The 20150-nt window shown below is 37.0% G+C and overlaps 1 protein-coding gene across 1 annotated transcript in view; it reads right to left on the bottom strand.

Moving 5' to 3' along the window:
• The window catches only part of map4k6 (mitogen-activated protein kinase kinase kinase kinase 6), a 29414-nt gene extending 10536 nt beyond the window's left edge, over positions 1-18878 (bottom strand). Inside the window, exons 1-14 of the mRNA XM_036587934.1 lie at positions 18775-18878; positions 18216-18587; positions 14425-14482; positions 12244-12334; positions 12060-12124; positions 9677-9732; positions 8698-8745; positions 7689-7731; positions 7510-7582; positions 5321-5452; positions 4253-4315; positions 4071-4152; positions 1781-1891; positions 1439-1517 (exon numbers count right to left, since the gene is read on the bottom strand). Coding sequence (XP_036443827.1) covers positions 1439-1517; positions 1781-1891; positions 4071-4152; positions 4253-4315; positions 5321-5452; positions 7510-7582; positions 7689-7731; positions 8698-8745; positions 9677-9732; positions 12060-12124; positions 12244-12334; positions 14425-14482; positions 18216-18308 — 994 coding nt within the window. The 5' untranslated portion in view covers positions 18309-18587; positions 18775-18878. The remainder of the gene's footprint in view (positions 1-1438; positions 1518-1780; positions 1892-4070; positions 4153-4252; positions 4316-5320; positions 5453-7509; positions 7583-7688; positions 7732-8697; positions 8746-9676; positions 9733-12059; positions 12125-12243; positions 12335-14424; positions 14483-18215; positions 18588-18774) is intronic.
• Between the last annotated feature and the right edge of the window lie 1272 nt (positions 18879-20150).

The raw sequence follows: 20150 nt of genomic DNA, 5'->3' as shown, positions 1-20150 counted from the left end.
TTGCCATTCATTTTAACAATCTCTTTATCCCTTAGAATTAAACAGGCTGTTTTTGTTATTGTGCCTTTAAGAGTTTTGTTCTGATTGTCTGCCGTGTTTTTTTATTTTTTTTGGAAAGGCAGTCCAGGCTAAAACAATCCTTATGTCCAATGTGAATGAGCAGAGCCAAACTGCTGTGGGCTAAATAGTCCGATATATATATGCACTGGTTTTCATGACATCACAAGAAACAATGAATTATAAACGGCCTGTTTTTGCAGGTCAATTTTTATTTGTGGACTGGGGAGTGAACGGTACACTTTGAAACTAATATATATAAACTTCTATAATATGGGCCCTTTAACACAGACGTGTTTGGATTCTCTCATGCGCATAGACTAACACACACACACAGCCCAAACCAAACAATGCCTCCCTTCATGGCGCTTGAGTGGGCACTCAGATACAATAGCGATCAGTGTCCCACTAGCCTTGGCAGGCTGCCGTGGCATGCTGTAATCCTCCACAACCACAACAGTCACCTCTTAGTAGCTAATGCTGCATTCCTGCTTTTCAACTGCCAAACAGAGACATGCACTCACGCTAGCATTACTAACCCATTACTCTCCGCCTCTGAAATATCATCTGACTGGCTTTAATTGCAATTTGAAAAGCTTGACTGAAACAGATGGGTCCAAGCTCGTTCAAAGGAGGCATGAGATTTAGATGTAAATTAAATATAATTTAAATAGACATTCAGAGCATTTAATCCTTCTTGATTATGATTGATTGGTGGACGTGAGGCACAGATAACAGGGGACATAACTAGTCATTTTGGTCAGTCTTTTGGTCTTTTTGAAGAACATACTGTCGCTGTCATAATAAAACCTTTTTGAAATGGTAACTTTACAAATGAATTAATGTTAATTCATTAAATTAATATAAACTAAGGATATCCAAATGGATATCACCCACATTTCTGAAAATTAGAATGTAAAATTAATTTTATTACCAATTGCGGACCTTCTTGACTATTTTCACATTCCACACACACTGGTTGCATTATCATGCATTACCATGGACCCTGGTGAAACACGACTTTCCAATAGCTGAATAGACTCCAGGCTAAATATGAACCACATTCACCAGACTCTTCGCTTCATGTGCACACTTTAGAACAGAGTAAAACAACCACATGCAGTTTCCCTACCCAAACAGTTGCCAAGATTTTCTGGGAGTAAAAGTCAGGATGCAGCGGTGTTCCAGCTCAGATTTCAAACTACTTGGTAACTATTTTTATAGGGAAACTGCCTATAGTTGTGTGTTCCGGGCCATTTCCATGTTTCGGATATTGGCATCGGCCCACAATTCCCATATTGGTGCATGCCTGACAATAACCCTTTTCAACTATGAATTAAATTCAGTCCCATATACATAGTCAAAGTAATTATATGCTTACACTGTTCTTCAGAAAGTGTTCTCTGGGCAGATAAGTGTTTCCCCAAAGATGTAATCTTATCAGGAAAAGCGCTGCATGTCTGTGGACACAAAAAATACAACTTGGTCACTCAAAGACCAAACACACAAACAGCACAGAGATTCTGCTTTGAGTAATTTAAACCGTGGCAGTCTACTTGTCATTTTGAGTTCTTCTGACTGTTAAACATTTGGGTTTTATTTGAGCTATGCTTTTTGAGATAATTAGAATTCTAAAAAAAGAAATAGTTCTGTTATACAATTAATAGTGAACAAAATCAGTTTGGCTGGATTTGCACCATGAAGTTGTGCAAGATGTATTCACCTCAAGATCACTGTCATCCATAGTCTGAGAGTGCTGTAAGTCAGGGTTGTTGGCAGAGTCCAGCAATTCTATGACTAAGTTACGAGTTAACAGCTGGGTAACAAATGCATGCTAGAGAGAAAGAAAGGGAAAGAGAAAGAGAAAGATCATTTACAGTACTGGGCACAAGTTAGAGACCACCCTTTCATTTACATAATGTCAAAATGGCCATTAAATACAAGCTATTCATTTTTCAGCATCAGGAAAAAACACCAGAAAACTATCATTTACAAAAATTACTCAGAAGCCTCAATTACTAAATATTATAGAGTAATAATTGTTCAGTATGTAGAGTGTCCACCTTTTGCCTTTGTTACAGCTTATGTTCTTTTTGGAAGACTGGCTTTCAGTTTTTTAAAGAACTCTGCATGGATATTTTTCCACACCTCCAAAGTTTAGTCTTAAAGGCTGGTTGCGTTTTCTACTTCTAATGAGTGAGCCCAATAATTTTTAAACTCCAGTTTTGGAAACTCCTGACATTTCCTCTAACTTCCTCCTTCCTTATGCAGGTGGATTATTTTATAGCTATTCTCCTCAGAAATATCTTCAGAGTGTCTCTTTGAAGGGGAACATAATCAGTAAGAGCTGACACAGATAAAATTTGCTGGTTTTAAGATTGGAAAGATGGAAGAGCTAAAGTGACAGAAGAGACAAACAAATGAAATGCTTTACATACCTATTGATTTGATATTATACTTGGCGTTGAAGGCTTTTGTATCCTTTGTGTAAATAAATAAATCTTCCTGATTTTTCCAAAGTGGTTTTCCCAGTTCTTTATTCATACTAAACCTGAGCTTTGCAAAGACTCATTAGTTCTATTTGTTCATCTATTTATTTAATTTATTTTGTTCTGTATTTTTTAATTTCTTTGGGAAAAAAAGACAGCTTCAACAGTTTTAGTTTAGTTTTTATTTGGTTCCTATTTACAACCACAATTTCAAAAAAGTAGGGACGCTCTGTAAAATAATGTTGCTGCCATCATGTTCTAAATGAGTTCATATTTTTCATGAAATGGTAAAATGTCTCACTTTCAACATCTGATATGTGTTCCATGTTCTATTGTGAATAAAATATGGGTCTATGAGATTTGCAAATCATTGCATTCTGTTTTTATTTACATTTATTTACATTTTACACAGCATCCCATTTTTGGAATTGGGGTTGTACTTTTGCTTTTCAGTATTATAGTGAATATTTTGTCAGAAACAAGGACCAAATTGGACCAAATTTGTTGTTTCTTCTGCTGAGTTTTGCAACACAAAATTAACCCAACAGCAGAAGTTGTTCAAAGACATCTCCGTCTCCTGAGGTTTGAGCAATCTGCTTCTAGACAGTTTCGTCCATATACTGAAAACTCTGTAATACTATTTAGTTTGCATAATAACTATCTAACATTACTGTTGTAACTGGCGTACTATTGAGCAACTTAATCCCATGTTGCTCAAGTGGCATTGCATTCTCTACCCTTAAATCATGTAACCCTTGAAAAAGAGCTGATGATGATGGTGAACAATTTACAAATGAAAGGTAAAAAATGTTGCTGAAATGAATCGGAAGGTACATGCATGTTGTTTGGAATAAAACTTCTTAGATATTTTGCAAGATTAATCAGATTGACCTTCCAGAACATTAATTAACTCTAGTTGTGAACTTAACTGCAAAACCAATGGTGATTCACCAATTAAAATCCTTTAAAGTTTAGGCTTAGGCTTAATCTGGGCCTGAGAAACCACTGCCTCAAATTATAGTTCTTTATGTCCCTGTGCTTCAGAGTTTGGGCAAATTCAAAACAAGGACACTATGAGTCCATGTTAAGGAAAACTATTACAACTTTATTGAGGTAAAAGATTTTGATGTAATATGTAAACAGTGTTAAAGTTTAAAATATACTGTTCCAGTCCATACACATTTTCCAGTCCATACAGTCCATATATGAAAACTGAGCTTCAAAAACAGCCGTTCAAATTCACTGTTTTCGTGGTGTCACGAAAACCAACAAATTTAGATCTATTAGATCTATAGCTCCAATCATTCATGTTCAAGTTATAAGAAAAGTTTCAGCCTGGACTACTTTTTGGATTAGGCACAATACAGGGCAGCCAATAAGAACAAAGCTTATTTACATACATCAGTCTTAAAAGCACTGTAACTACAAAACAGACCTATTTATTCCAAGCCATAGAGAGATGTTTTAAAATGGTTACATGTAAGACATGGGCCGTGCAGCATGTGTTATAAAGCAATACTACACCTGCAGCAGTTTCTCAGCTGTCGGCCTCTTCCGAGGACTCTTGGTGAGTGCCATCTTGATAAAGTTGTGGAATTCTGTGGACCTATGCAGTACAAGCGTAATACTAGTTCATACTGAGATCACGCTCAAATTATTTGTACAGAACATGTATAAAAATATCTAAACCATGTATCTTTATTTACCATTTCGTCTTATCCTTCAGTTTGGGTGGCTGGAAGCTGCTTTTGGACATCAGCATTAGAGCTCTGGAGCAGAGAATTCAACAGCACAACTGGTTACTGGAGCTCAAACATGGCTTTGACCACATTTTTTCTCTAATGTTTGACGTGTAGGTGCTGACTTCTTCCTCTTTTGTCCAGTGTGACCTTTGCAACTTGTTCCCATATTTGTAATAATAAAGTTTCATATAGCATAATTTCATAGGTGTGAACCACTGCAGGTTAAATGCTAGAGATCATTCCCACCACTCATTTGAACTTGTGAAACATTTTTTGTGAAAGTTACTATCTCTAGTGTCCTGGATAACTGAGAACAGTCATAGATCTGTACAACCATCTGCAAACATTTCCACTCTTTGTTACAGGCATTAACAGTATAAGAATGTGTAAAAGAGTGGGTGCAGTTAACATGTAATAAGCCACTTGTGTGTGTATAAGCATATATATTAGGGCTCTCAAAGTTTGTGTTTAATATTGCTTTTTTTTTTTAAACACTGTCAATGCATTTTCCTAATTTGACCCCTTGAACCATCTGTAGCAGCTTGGGCTCATGCTCTGCTGTTTGCGTGCTGTATGTTGCTATGATGGAATCCACGATTGTAGCTCTCTTGTTCAAACACAGCTTTTAAATGGCTTTCAAGGCAATACCTTCAGCTCCTTCCACAGACTATGCTCACAAGAGACAAGCAATAGCAAATTTTTACATAATCGCCGGATCACAATTTTTTGTGCTAATATTTACAATTATTTTCCTCTTATGTGATCTTTCACATTTAAGTCAAAAACATGTACATATGTAAAAGTAATAATTGCCATTTATTGAGACACATCATGGGTCCTTCTGAAACAACAACAGTTGTAGTTTCTGACCTGTACTATAAAACCTTTAGAGGGCAGCGAGAAATTATTCTAAGTCTTTGACCGTCCTTATATACACAGCACATCTTGCTGTGCTATTCTGTACGTACCAGCATAAAGCGATTTTAGGTCAATAAACACAATGCAAACTTGGGACGTCAAAGTAATCCTTACCTCATAGGGTGCAGATCAAACATCGGTGGCTGCAGTTCTGCTAGCTCTATGGCTGTGATCCCCACAGCCCAAATGTCACACAGCTGGTTATAGCCACCCTTCCTCTCCACAGCTGCCACCTCTGGAGCCATCCTGAGGTGAAGAAAAGAACAGGAAAGAACTAGACAAAAAATAACAGTTTCTGTGAATAAATGTCTTAAAATGTATTTTTTTTTAGCTCACAGAATAAGAACAGAGTAATAATGGCGGCATATGAGCTAAAATATTTGTGTGTGGATGTTAGAGCTGGTTATTATTTTAAATTTCTACATGTAGCACCTTTAAAGAAAGTATCAGTATGCTTTGGTATTCTAGTACAATGAACTAAGGCGGCTTTGGCAGACCCTCAAAAGAGAACATTATCTTTTCTATAGAAGTTTATAGTGTTTATCTCGTTTATCTCTAAAGTATATTAATTTGAAGGTAAAGATTTTGCAACACTGGTCTTGCAAAATAGTGTGAAGAATTTATAAGTAAATGTTATGCAATGGACAGCCTTAAAAAAGTCTCACTGTATTCTCACTGTATTTCACTTTGCATCTTTAGTTTTATTGTTGAGCTATGAGGTAAATACAGACTAATTTCCAAAGATTTTAGGACAGTGTGTGAAATGCCCATAAAAGCAAAAGGCAGTGATTTATAAATCTGCTTTGACCTGTATTTGAATGAAAACAGTGCATAGACAGAATATGTAATGTTTTTTCAACTTTCAATTTTATTAACTTTATTGAGTTTTTGTAAATATCATTCAGAAACTACTGTCTACAGCACATTCCAAAAAAGTTGGGATGGGGCAATTTAAGACTAAGAACATTGTGAAATGTTCAGAAAAAAATTCTATACAGGTGATGCAATCATGTCTTGGTGTAAAAGGAGTATCCAGGCCTAGTCCTTTATAGGCAAGAATGGGTTGAGTCTTGCCACTTTGCCAAAAATGCATCAGAAAAAAAATCCAACAGTTTAAAAAAAACTACATTCCTCACAAAACAACTGTGACAGATATTACCACATTCAGGCTCAGGAATACTTTGACAAACCACTGTCCATAGTACAGTCTTAACTTGAATTTGTGTGTACAGCAGCAAACAGTGTCAATAAACAGGTAAAGTTCAAAAGCCAAGGTCTGTCATGGTAGGAGGTGTACTGCTGGGTAACTTGCCCATCTGTGAAGGCACCATTATCACTAAACACATTTTGAGCACATATTCTGCTTTCTAGACGCCATCTCTTTAAGGCACGTCTATGACTATTTTAACAGGATGATGCCACGCCACATTCTGCATAAGTTATAACATAAATGCTGCATTTATTATTAGAGTGTGCAGGTGCTAGTCTGGCCTTCCAGCAGTCCAGACTTGTCTCCTACTGAAAATGTCTGCAAAACACAACAATGAAGGACCCGTACAAATGCATAGCTGATGACTATAGCAAAAGAATGGAAAGAAAATCCACTTTCAAAACTGTATCAGCTTGTGTCTTCAGTCCCCAAACAGTTAAGTGTTATTGAAAGGAAAGGGGTTGTATCACAGTGGTAAACATGCTCCTGTCCCAACTTTTTTTGGAATGTGTTTCAGGCATCAATTTTAGAATGAGTGTATATATTTTTAAAAAAAAACAAAGAAGTTCATAAAGTAAAACATAAAATATTGTATTTTTGAACTATTGTCAAATTGATACAGGTCGAACAGAATATATAATAACAGAAGTCTGTGTCACCCAGTGAAATACACACTTTACAGAAGAGGTGGTTCTTCAAGGGTTCTATAGTAAAGTAAATGTTTTAATATATTAACTATGAACACTCAACACTCCTTTTGCTTGATTAAAGGGTTCTTTGCATGGTGAAATGGTTCTTCAGATTGATGGAGAATGTACTGTAGATGGTTCAATATAGGACCTCTTTGAAAATCTTAACAGTAAAAGAACACTTTTTGTTGCTATACAAAACCTTTTTTCCCCATTCCTTGTTCGTTACATTAGCCTTATAGCTCCAGTATAAAACTTCAGACACCAAACATGTGTAAGCTGATCAACATGTGGGGGTAATGACAAAAGTGTGCAAACTTTTTCTTTAAATGACAAAATTTAAGGACCAACAGTGTCAAAGTTCTTCTGCTTTTGAATTGCAACTATACCTTTCCCTGACTTACCAATATGGTGTCCCAATAAAAGACTTTCTCTTAGCAACTGATGCATTTATCTCTGCTGCCACTCCAAAATCCGCTGAGGGACAGAAGGAAGAGAAAAAGAGGAATAAGATTTAAGTAGTGTATGAGTTGGTGTCTGTAATGGGGGGAGCTGTCTGAGACAGAGGTAAGCCCCAACTGACCTAGTTTGACATCTCCCCGCTCTGTCAGAAGAATGTTGGCTCCCTGTGAACACCAAAGTGACACAATGAGTGCAGACACGCTATCAGACCAGAGTGATCCTTACTCATTCGCACATATATATACACACACACACACATACACACATACTTACTATTGTTGTCTAAACGGGTTCACTCACTTGTGAAATGTCCCTCCACAAAAACTAACATAGAACACTTTGCTGCTGTAGCACAGACAGCACTAAACAGCACTTGGTACATTGTTGGGGGTACAATTAATAGACTGGTCTTTAGTCTTAGTTTCAGAGGAAGAAAAAAGTGAAACTGTACTTAAAGGGAAATGTCTCAGGCATTACGTAGCAAATTCATAACCATTTCATATAAAAACTTCCAGTGAAGTAGCTCTTATTAAATGCCGTGGTTGCCTGGTTCTTAATAATATCACCACTGAACAATTCTGATTCGGTACGTTTCTCTAAAATGGTGCATTTCACATCAAACCACTCTAAATGCCTATAATTCCCCTTTAGTGAAAGTACAGATACTCTGTCAATATCTTACTCAACTGAAAGTGCAACAATGAGACCAAAATTACAGTGAAAAGAGCAAAGTAACTAGATTTAACATTTAAACATATTCAAGTATGTCAAGTAGAAAGTCAATTAAATTGTGTTAACTGACAACTCATTACAATATTTCTTTTTTTGGTGATGTGTGATGCAGTGACTAAAAGGCAGTACTGGTCTTGAACAAAGACAAATTAGCATAGTTGTGGACAGTTTCTTTTAAATTTGGTTGAATGTTTTAATAAAAGAGTTTTCTTTGAAATTTCTTTGTGAGAAGTATTTTCATGGTCTAAATGAAAATGTAACATTTAAAAAGCATGTTTTTTTATATTGGAAATGTTATTGAGTAAAACTGCAAGTATTTCAATAATACTGAAGTCAAGTACAAATCCTTTACTTTACTAGCAAAGTAAAATTACTCAAATATTTTCCACCCTGCTTACTTTTATGTCTCTGTGCATTTTTCCAGTCTCATGTAGATGATGTAGTCCCTGTAAAAGAAGAAACTGTATCACTAACTATGTGAACCACAAAACACTGTAAAATTGTTAGAAGGCACTGAATAGCTTAAGGCTACGTCCTAACCTTGATCATTAAAAATCATATAGCTACTTGTATACTTACAGCTAGTACACATTACTCCTGACTCTAATTCCAACCTAAGTCCTAAACCTAGCCTTAATCGTTATCCTTAAATAATATTTAAAAACAGCAAAAATGAATTTCCTTTTTAATATAAATTTCAGACCACAATAGTAGGTACAGAAATTAAACCTAACAAAGGATTATGAATATTTTCAATATTGAATATTTTTTGAGGCACCACATTTTGTCTAACGACTGTTCACAAACATCATGGTGTAGCTGAATATAGCACAGGCAATATTACAATATTTATCACCATCATGATTAATTATGTTATAACATAATTATGTCCCAACATGCTTTTCTGTGTATATCGTGGATATCATCAGTACTTTGAGCACACTGAACAAATGCATGTTTCATTAAATAGAGAGCACAAGTACTATTTCTTTGGATTTAGTGCAGTACAGAAGTTGAAATGTTAAATAAAAATACTCTGATGATTTTTGATCATATTGTTAAAATGTGCCACCTCTGTCTGTTCCATTTTCTCAGTCCTAAAAAACTAAGTACTTTGATGTTGTATATCATGAAAATTTCTCAAAGTATCACAATGTTTTTGCCATATTTGCCAAAGATGTCAGTGGCTTTGTTAACAGTCAGATTCAGCAGTTTTTTCAGCAGATTTTGTTTACAGCAGATTCAAAGCATCAATGGCATCATGTCACTCAACCTTTGCCCTCTGCTTTAGTCTGTTAATCTGTATATCATGGGTCTTGTTAAAATGTTATAAAGTCATTATGTGTGCTCTAGTTCTAGCATGAAATCTGTCCTTACCTGAAGTGTTTCCCTGCATACATATGCTATCTGTCTCTCTTTCAGGGGGCCAGTCACTGTGAAAAACAATAATGGCCTCATTTATAGCCACAGATACATGCACACAATTTTAATCCTCTTTGAGACAAGAATAACAAATGTCCAGCCGGTGCCCAAACCAATGTATTTTACATGAGGTCACATAATGGCATAACCCCTTTATGCAGACCCTCTAGCTTTTAAGACACTTAACAAGTCTTTAACTTATCAAAGCATATTACCTTGCAGCTGTGAAGCAATGAGCCTTGCATTAGTCAAAGAAACACATAACATATCAAAAAAGCAGTGATAAAACTGTCAGTTGCAGATCCACAATGCTGCCTCTGCTGCTCTGCTGTTGTTAGGTGTTAGATGTAATGTGGTAGTTTCTGAGCAAACGTGGACCACAATACAAATCCTTAATAACCTTTTATGTTATTTTTTGTGTTTTTTGTGTTGCTTTGCTTGCTTGGTAGTTCATGACAAAAGTGTATGAATTTTTAACTTTCGACTTTAACTTTCTGTTTAAAAATGGAAAAACAACAGGGTTTTTTTCCCCCTCTGCATAAAGGGTTTAAAGCCTCTCAACATCAAGTATCCCACAGCAAAACTGTACCTGAATTACTTCTTAGTGAATAGCTTAACAAGAACAGTAAGAAATTTGGGCCTAGTCAAGCACTTATAAACTAATGGGTAATGGTTTGAATACAGGTTGCAAGTCACTTTTTTCTGTAAATTACAGAAAAAATATAGCTTGCAAGTCCCTAGCTAAGTTATTTAGCCTTTAGTCTGTACCAGACACAGAAATTTCTATAGCGCTGCAAAGGTCAGCGCAGCCGGATGGGTGTTATCCAGCGTGATAGACCCTCCCATCCTGTTGCCTCTTACTATCTATATGGGCACCTGAATCATCTGCTATACCCCTAAAAAGTATTGGGGGATATAGAAAATAATAACAGAAATGCTTTGTTGTGGGGTTGGGCAACAAGTTATCATTAAAGGGACACTCTGGCCAAAAATGAACATTGAGGCTACTCAATCTCTAGGGCGAGGTTCTTATGTTTAAAGACTAGGAAAAAATCCTTCTGATAACATATCTTGAAGGTGAGAGGAACTTTTGAAAGAAGCTGCTATCGGAGGATTTTAGGGGGTGCAATGTTTGAAATGTGTTTTTTTTTTACTGGGAAACGCAGAAAAAAACAGATAACTAATGATACTTTTAGGATTTCTAATATCTTATTGCATCCAGATTATTCAAACAACAGAAATGACTTGCCAAACTAAAAGCTACCTGCTTATCTAGATACCTTCCCTAAATTAGGCTTCATTTATCTGGCTGAAAGGCTAAAAACCTGTCTCTTGCATCCACTTTGTGCTGTTTTTTAATGATCTGCTTTATTGGAGCTTTGCATATTTAGCAGATGCTCTTACAGAAAGATAAGAATGATAGCCGTCTTGCTCATGGAACCAAACCCCAGTCTCTGGTGTTAATGTTAGGCAGTACACTAGCCAGCTGTGCTTTAGCCTTTGCCTCTTCATATTTTCCACTTTAGGTATACTGCACTTAGAAAAAAACTGCACTCTGAAAACAGAAAAAGCAACCTTGTTTGATGGCCAAAGTAAGAGTTACACTCATGCTAGCTTGGCTGTACTGATTAGATTAGTGGCTAGGCTAGCAGTCATAATTGGCTAAGCACCATAGGGATTTCTGAGGGTTGTATTTTTGTTCAATGCATGCTGGGTATTGTAGTACAAGGACACTAATGAACAAAACATGAAAAAATAATATCATGAATTCTGTCAAAATAATGAGGCTGAGGAATAAAATGCTGTGCTACAGAATGCTGCGTAACACAGGTAATGACATTAAACTCTAGCATTAGGCCAGAATGCCACTTTAGTGTGATAAAGTACTTCAAAACATGCTGATTTCCATTAGTACTTCTAGAACACTAAACAACTGTATGTATCATTTACAGATTTAAACCAATTATAGAGAGCCTGTACACATCAACCAGTGTATGGTAAGATGCCAACCCAGTAAGCCACCTTTTTTATTAACTAATTTAAACCAAGTGATTTTCCTCCTGTTCCTACTTAAATAGTTTATTTTTGTGAATGCTGAATAAAAAACATTGTAATCATAGTTCAGATTTAATGGATTCATTTCCTAATTCATATGCTTTTTGAGTGAAGCACTACTGTTTCAATGGTGCACATTTGTCCACTCAAAACTTGTTCACAAATCTCAGAAAAACAAAATATTGTGACATGTATTCTGTATTTTGAATACATTTTCAAGTATTGCAATGTTTCCATGTCGCCCACCTCACATTGGTGAACAGTGAACTCTGCTAAGCATTACCATGGTAGATGTCTTGTAATGACCCTCCTCCACAGAACTCCATGCAGATCCATAATTTGTTGTTTCTGTTGAAATTGAAGTTTTGAACATCAATAGCACCATAACCTTTGTTTTGATCGATGATCAGATGATAAAATCATGTTTTCATGTTTGGTTATAGATTATAAATGACTGAGGAACAAACCTGAGGTAGCTGCCAAAATAGGCCACAATGTTTTTATGAGTGCAGTCCTTCATCATGGTAATCTCCTGCTGAATGCTTGAAATGTCGTCCCCTGCAATGCAGACAGGCAGAGAGTGAGTCTAGTCTGTAATCTGACCTCAGGAGGGCTGCTTATGGCTGTGTAATGTTTTGTTTGAGGCACAGGCCTGCAAACACTGATTTAGATCAACTAGGATTATGAGCTTGAGCTGAGGACCAGATGCTGCCATATATGATTCAGCATCATAAAATATCTGGCAATATCATAACAAATGCCAAACTGGCATCAAAATAGCATGTACTTTATGAATAACAAAGCATACATTTTCAGGCTGTGAAAAGCATACATTTTCAGGTGGTGTGGGGATGAATAATGAACTGAGGAGAGGACTGCAGAATGTGGGACTCAAACTTCCTTCCAGACATCGATCCTCTCCTCATCTGTGACTTTAGGTGGTATATCTTTGGGGTGAAGCTCTTAAGTGCAGTCAACGTTAATGTTGGCATGTTATTTTTTTAGATCACATACATGAATAAATTAAATATACAGTGAGAGGAAAATTGTATTCACACACTTGTGTTTTTGATATTTAATAAAAGTTGTTATTTAATAAACTTCCAGTGCATATATTCACCTAAAATTTACACACATATTTTTTGACAAATTATTAACTTTGGTGCAAAGCAGTTGTTGGCAATTACAGTTTTGAGACATCTATGGTAAGAAGTAATTAGCTTTTTCCAGCATTGTGGCTCAATTTTGGCCCATTCCTTTTGGTAAAACATCTTGAATTCCCCAAAGTTACAAGGATCCCTCTAATTTAATTCAATTTCAAAATAAATTTTCTATGGGATTCAAGTCAGGAGATTGGCTAGGCCATGCAAGCACCTTCACATGTCTTAGAGGTCTTGAATTATTTTGGCTCTATGTTTGGGGTCACTATCTTGTTGAAATGTTCATCTGCCCATTAGATTAAATCCTCCTCTAATGTGTCCCAGTACATTGTTCCATTTATGTTTCCTTTGATGATGTGTAATGTCCCAGCACTGTTCCCAGAAGACAAATCCTCCCACCTTCACTGTGGGTGAATGTTTATATTTTATGTTTTTTTTATCATATGTGCAACCCTTCCGTCTCCAAACATGATGAGAAGAATTAGTACCAAAGACTTTCTATATTTTTGTTTCATCTGACCAGAGTATTGATGTGTCTAAATGCTTGTGTGCAAATTTTAGATGCACATCTCTGTGCTCCCTTTTTAGCAGAAGAGTTTTGCGTGGGTTGTAGGACCAGAGATGACTACAGTGCAGTTAACTGCTTATTGTTCTCTGTGTAACTGTGGTTCCTTCTGCTTCTCAGGTCATCCTGTAACTCAAGTGACTGCTGGCTTCTCTCTTAACTTCCTTCTCATTAGTCTGACAGAAATCTTGCGTGGTACACCCGTCTGGGGACGAACAGTTGTGGATCGATGAACTTTCCAATTGCATGTTATCAATCCAACTGTACTGACAAAGGTTTTTAAAATCTTGGCTATGGCTCTGCAGCTTTTTTCAACTGAATGTTTGCCACCAATGGCAAAGTCTTCCCTTTTTCACAGTAGATGCAATGCGCATGAGAATATTTTTATTATTTTTTATTTTTGCAGCACTATAAAATAGAACCGCCCTGCGATGGACTGGCGACCTGTCCAGGGTGTATCCTGCCTTCCGCCCAATGACAGCTGGGATAGGCTCCAGGACCCCACCGTGACCCAGAAGGATAAGCGGTTTAGATGATGTATGTATGTATGTATGTATAAAATAGAACCTTTTAAATTTTTTAACCTTTACATACATGTATATTTTAATATAGCTTCTGACTACTTTTTTCCCATCAAATTCATTTTTTTAATCATAACTTTATTTATACATATGAATAGGTACTTTTTCGGTACAAAGTCCAAAAATGGGTGCACATTTAAAGTGGGGGTATGTACTGCAAGTATATTAAATAACAAAAACAAAAGTGTCTGAATACTTGTTTCCCCTCACTGTAAATATGGACAGACAATATACACAGTAGGGTTGAATTGAAGGTGACACTTTACACCCATAATACATAAAGATAGTATGTAGCTCTTTATAAAGGGGAGACAATGTACATTTCATGCTACATTGACCTACCAGGGTCCAGTTTGACTACTTTGATGGCTGAGATGACTGATGTCTTGATATTACGAGCCTACAAACAAAACAAAAAGTAGATTAATACAGGCGAATCATGTTAAAACAAAAAGCAGTTGTCTATTCAGACAAATCATGTTAACTTCTGAAAGTTTTTTCAGAGATACCAATATTGAGTGCTCTTGGCTGCTTATACTGTTCACATTGTGTTGCCATTTAATTCTACAACAGCTTCATTGCAACATTCCTTCCGTCTTTTTCACATCCCCAGAGAGGCCCACACAGCAACAGATGCTGTCAAATATTAAGTGCAGCTAATATGAACATAACTGCATTGCGGCTGTTGGAACAAAACCTTGTATCTTCATTTTTGTCTTTGAAGATATTTAGTTTTGTTCCAAAACTTTGAGGATTGCACTGAGAAGTCAAGAAGCAGACCTGTGTTCTTCTAACTGTATTCTTCTAAACATATTAGAACTTTTTTGTTACTGTTTACTGTATTTATGTTCACTTGTATTTATTCTAATTTCTATTATAGTGGTTTTGACAGGCAAAAACATACTGCTGACATAAATTCTTTTACTATTTAATTTTAATGGCAGCCTAAGACTTTTGCACACTTTGCACTTCATGTACAAAATACAGTGTAATATAAGTAAACATATGTACAATCCATATGTATGTGGCATAAGCTCTCGAACTGTCATGTTTAATAATGGTTGAACCAGAGCTTCTTGGCTAAAAGGCTAAAATTCAGCCAGTGCTATCAAGAGTTTAGCAAACAGCAATTCATTTTTCCTTCTCTGAACTGGGGCCATTTGGCTCAATGTCGATAGGTGCCAGCAGAACTGAGAGGTTCACTGATGTGAATATTGAAAGCGGAATGAAGCAGAATCTCCACATAAAGAGGAAGGTCAGGTTTGCCACCACACTTTCACCTTAATGAAGTTAGAGTCAGAAACCTTAAAGGAACTGTACAACCATTACCATGTAACACAGTACATCCGGAGAGAACGACTAGTCAAAAGAGGCTAACCAAGGCCTTGCTGATTAGAAATCAAGTAAGCACATTTGCATCACTTCGTATACCACATCACACATGCCACATGCGTGGTAGATTACTTATCTTCCAGTACTGAGCACTTAAAAAATGAATTTGTAACTCTAACCTGCTGCTACTGCTCATAAGAGATCATCAGAGAGACTACATGGAACAAGCACAAAAACATACAGCGAGTTTATTAGGTACATAAGGTATATAAGGCATTAGGTACCTCTTATCTGAACTCATTGTCCTATTTATCAGGTACAACTACCATATAGGGGGAAGTTTGTAGGTATTTTGCACCCCCTACCATGTCCATCAATAAAAAGGACCACCACAGGCCCACCACTGACCAGGTATTATTTGTTTAGTGGATCATTCTCAGCACAGCAGTAACACTGACATAGTAGAGGCATAGTAATGAGTGTTGCATTGGTACAACTGCATCAGGCACAGCAGAGTTGCTGGAATTTATTAATTACTATGTCCACTTTATTAGATGTCTACTTTGGCGACACAAATTGTAAGTGTATGGTTAGAAACTACAGCTTATCTTTTTACACAATTCATGTTAGACATCCTTTAGCCCCAGGGTGCCAAAAATGTTTTTCTTGGGGGGACCCTCAATGCCAAAAGTGTATATAAATAAAGAACGTAGGTAGGTTTCGAATCCAGTTTTTAAAAATGTCTTTTACCTTACAGTATACTGTGTTAAAATACTTCAAAAATACAATTTATAAGGAAAATAAGAATTTAAAAAGCAATATATAATACAAGGTAAGTTAAGGTGAATTTCTAGTGGGACATGTCAAATGTTCTCACTTTAGCATGCTGCTACCATGTCAGGGTAATTGCTGCGCTGAGAATGGTCCACCACCCAAATAGTACCTGATCAGCAGTGGTCCTGATGAACAAGGTAAAGCCATTCAGTGAGTACTTATATATTGCATATGTATTTCACCCTTTTACATCTTTTCACTACATATGAATCAAACAGCTCATAGGTCTTAAGCTTTGGAAATATAACGACTCTTCTTGTAGCATTACGTCTAGCAATAATAGATTTCAGAGTGTGAGATATTGCTCAGGGGCATGTTTGGCTCCGGCTTCATACACTGGTCACCAAGTCGTGGGAAGCTGCCTGCTTGTAACCACGGTGACAGCACCAGCCAATGGCAGATCAGTCGACACTGGAAAGGTGAAATTGAGAGAAAAAAAAGCAGCACTACTCATTTCCTGTTTTCTTTCCTGTTCGACCAAATCGCATCCTGTGACATCTTTCTCTGTGTGAAATCAAAACACATGGTGAGATAGGCACAATGGCGGCCAGTTGTTGGTCAGGCAGCCGTTAGTCAGTGAGGACAGAATAAAATTATCCTACATGAATTCAATATTACGGCAGTAATAAGTAGCAGTAAGCCTACGTGGAATTTCATAGATGTTAAAAATAAGGCCGTAAAAAAAGTGGAAGGGCACTAAAATTTAGGCAACAGAAAGCATGCATTTTGTTTGCCCAAGAAGTATTTTATTTATTTATTTCTTATGATTGTGGGTCTCATATTTCCCATGCTGCTATAATACCCTATTTGGTGGTGTGTTTGGTTTTCCTGTTGCACATGACTTGAAGCGTACAGTATGTCACATATTGTGACACACTGTGAAGCAGCCAGCTTCGCTCTCACTGCATTACTGCCTTTGTAGAGTATGTCAGTTGACTTCTGTATTATTGATTTTTACTGTGTCTTCACAGCCAAATTAACAACACAACAGGGTTGCACAATGATATCAGAATGATACCAGCTTTGGCACTTAATGGCTTTAAAAAATATTGGCATCAGGCAGATGTTTAGATCAGATATTTGTAAACTGTTTGCATTTTATTCATTTTCTATCAAAGTAAATGCCATATTTATCCATAATGCTAATCCAGGTAGATGTAGTCCCAATTTCTACCTTTTAAAAAAAAGTTTATGTCTCAGCATAAGCAGATTTGTCCATGAAACATTTTGTGTATCAGCATCGGCCCACAACTCCCACATCGGTGCATCCCTAGTAACAGCATTAACCATTAGCTAAAAGCTGAATTTTTGTGTAACAGTATTTTTCATATGAGAATCAACCAAATGCTCCCACAACTTCAAAATCTTTACTTTTCTTCTCATCCAGGAAACATTTTAATCATACAAAGACCTAATTTCATACACACATGCAGATTTCATGTCCCTCTGTCACAAACGTGAATTCGCAGTGAAGTCCACATCTTTCACTTCTACAGACCACATCAAACATGCACCCAGGTGAACGACCCCATGGACGTGCCGTGAAATCAGGGCTTCCTGTGGTCTAACAGCTAGCACACACGACACATCTATGAAATTGAACTAATGCAGCTCATTCAAAACACTTCTCCACCCCAAAGGACTTCTGCTGCTTCTTCGATATCTCTGACAAGACGATGTCACCAACTAACAACGGTTCATCCATTTTGAACGCTTAGCGTTTGAAAGCAATTAGCTACACCAAACTAAGGAAACAAAATCTACCCCGCAGCTCAAAATAACTCGGTCCACAAAACCCCTCCTACAAATACTAAACTGTAGCTAGCCTTCGGAATAACACCCATTAAAGCCTTGTCTTAGCCGACACTGATAGCAGAGTTGGAAACCGTAAAACAGGTAGCTCTTTTTCAGAGTTTGTACGCAGAAATGCCCTCGGCTGTCAGAAAGGCGGTCGAACCGTAGCCCACCTTGAACACGTCCCCGTAGGTGCCGCTCCCAATGCGGTGGAGCAGCTCATAGTCGTCCAGCGGATTCGTATGTAAAACCCCGATGGCATCCATAGCAGCTACTCCACACAGCACTCTCTCTCTCTCTCTCACACACACGGAGCCTCTCGGCTCTGAAGCCGTTGTCGTTTTTTGCGGCTGCTAGCTGTCACCACTTCCTCACTAGCATCAATGTAACAAGTGCAGCGGTGAGGAAAAAATGGCAGCGATGAGAGAGCTCTGAGATATTCGAGCAGCTTAATATCTCCTGCATCCCGCAAGGCTGAAACTAGAGTGGCTTTTTTACTAGACGCAGAGTGCTCTGTTTGGGGGTAGAAGCGGGTATTCCACGACCTGTGAAGTACAGAGTAGAGCCATTTAGCAATATTAGAAGTTTAAACTTTCAAGGGTATTCCGCTAATGTTTCAAATCTGCGTAATTCAATGGTTGAGATGTAAACAGAGTCATAATTCAGTGTTTGAGATGTAAACAGTCATTCCGAATGGTTTGATTTGAAATGGTGCATTAAAAAGAAACTCACCAACTCTGATTTCTTTTCAGTGGAGATGATAGGAGCCTTTTTTTTGCAATGGCTACAACACATAGCCATTTTTCTTTGATCTCCAAAACGACCACTCAACCTACACGTCTTTTTAGTTTTTATTTCTAATGTTGTGTAGTTTTAATGTTGATAAAGGCGGAAAAAAGGGGTACATCTTATAATAAAAACTTTTCTTACGTCTACGTGATCTGAAGTGTCAGTATTTCCATCCAAAAGACTGATTTTTGTGTTATGAAAGCATCTATATTTACCTGATGACACTCTCCCTGTAGATCTCAAGTGTCCCTGGATGTCACTCTAGGTGTGGGAGATGCAACTTACCAGCGACACCCACTGGCTTTTCAATGTAAATAGAACAGAGGACGCAAAGCACCACGAACAGCCATTGAGTGCAACATTCTGTAGAAGAAGACAAAACGCTGCGTAATAAAGACATATTTTGCTATCTAAGTGCTTTAATGCACAATTATTATTCACAATTATTACATGAAATAATAATATAATGTTGTTTAGCCTATCTTTTTATGACTTACTACTTAATATGAATGAAAAGGATAGTTCAAATTCTAAAAACTGACTGGCTATGACATATTCTAAGCTAAAATTATTTTTAAAATCAATTTATTAAAAGCCTGCTGTCAAAGAACTACATGGCTTTACTGAGGAACGTACTGCTGTGATTAATAATGGTAACAAATTTAATTATTGAACACTATTTTATCCTATTCTATTTTGTTTCTATTTTATAAATGTAATAATGCACTAGTGGGCTGTGATTTTTCTATGTTAATGGGTGTTAGGAACAATGCAACGTGAATCCATATCCTGATACAGATATGCACAATCTTTTGTGGCTTGTTGCTTTAATAAAAGTTCTGACAACAGCAAAAAGTAACGTGGCCACATGACATGCCTAATGGAGATTACTCCAAAAATGTCTCTATTTTCTAAAAAAATTCACAGCTCACCCCTTCGTCCCTATTCTTAACAAAGTTGTGCCCACCACCGGGTCTGTCTTCTTTATGTTAGTTTCATGTCTTTTAAATGCACAAAAATATAATCTACTAATCAGTCTTTCAAATATGTGCTTTGTTTTTTTTAAAGTTATTAGCCTACATTAAACTAAATGCAATTAATTTAAGTGTTTCATTAAATAATATTGCCTTTGATTAAAACTTGACTGAAGCCCGCAAAACATTATGGTGGAAGCTAGCGTGGAGGCCTCTGTATAGCTGGACGCTACTGTAGGAGCGTGGGAGGCGTGGTCATGTAAAGTGGCCATGCAAAGAGGCTCTTGGGATGTGCCACGCTCCCTCTTCCACTTGTGTGAGAGTGGCCACTTGTGTAATGTAGGA

This window comes from Colossoma macropomum, unplaced genomic scaffold (genome assembly GCF_904425465.1).
Source record: "Colossoma macropomum unplaced genomic scaffold, Colossoma_macropomum, whole genome shotgun sequence".
Classification (NCBI taxonomy): Eukaryota; Metazoa; Chordata; class Actinopteri; order Characiformes; family Serrasalmidae; genus Colossoma; species Colossoma macropomum.
This window is presented reverse-complemented; position numbering and strand designations above follow the sequence as displayed.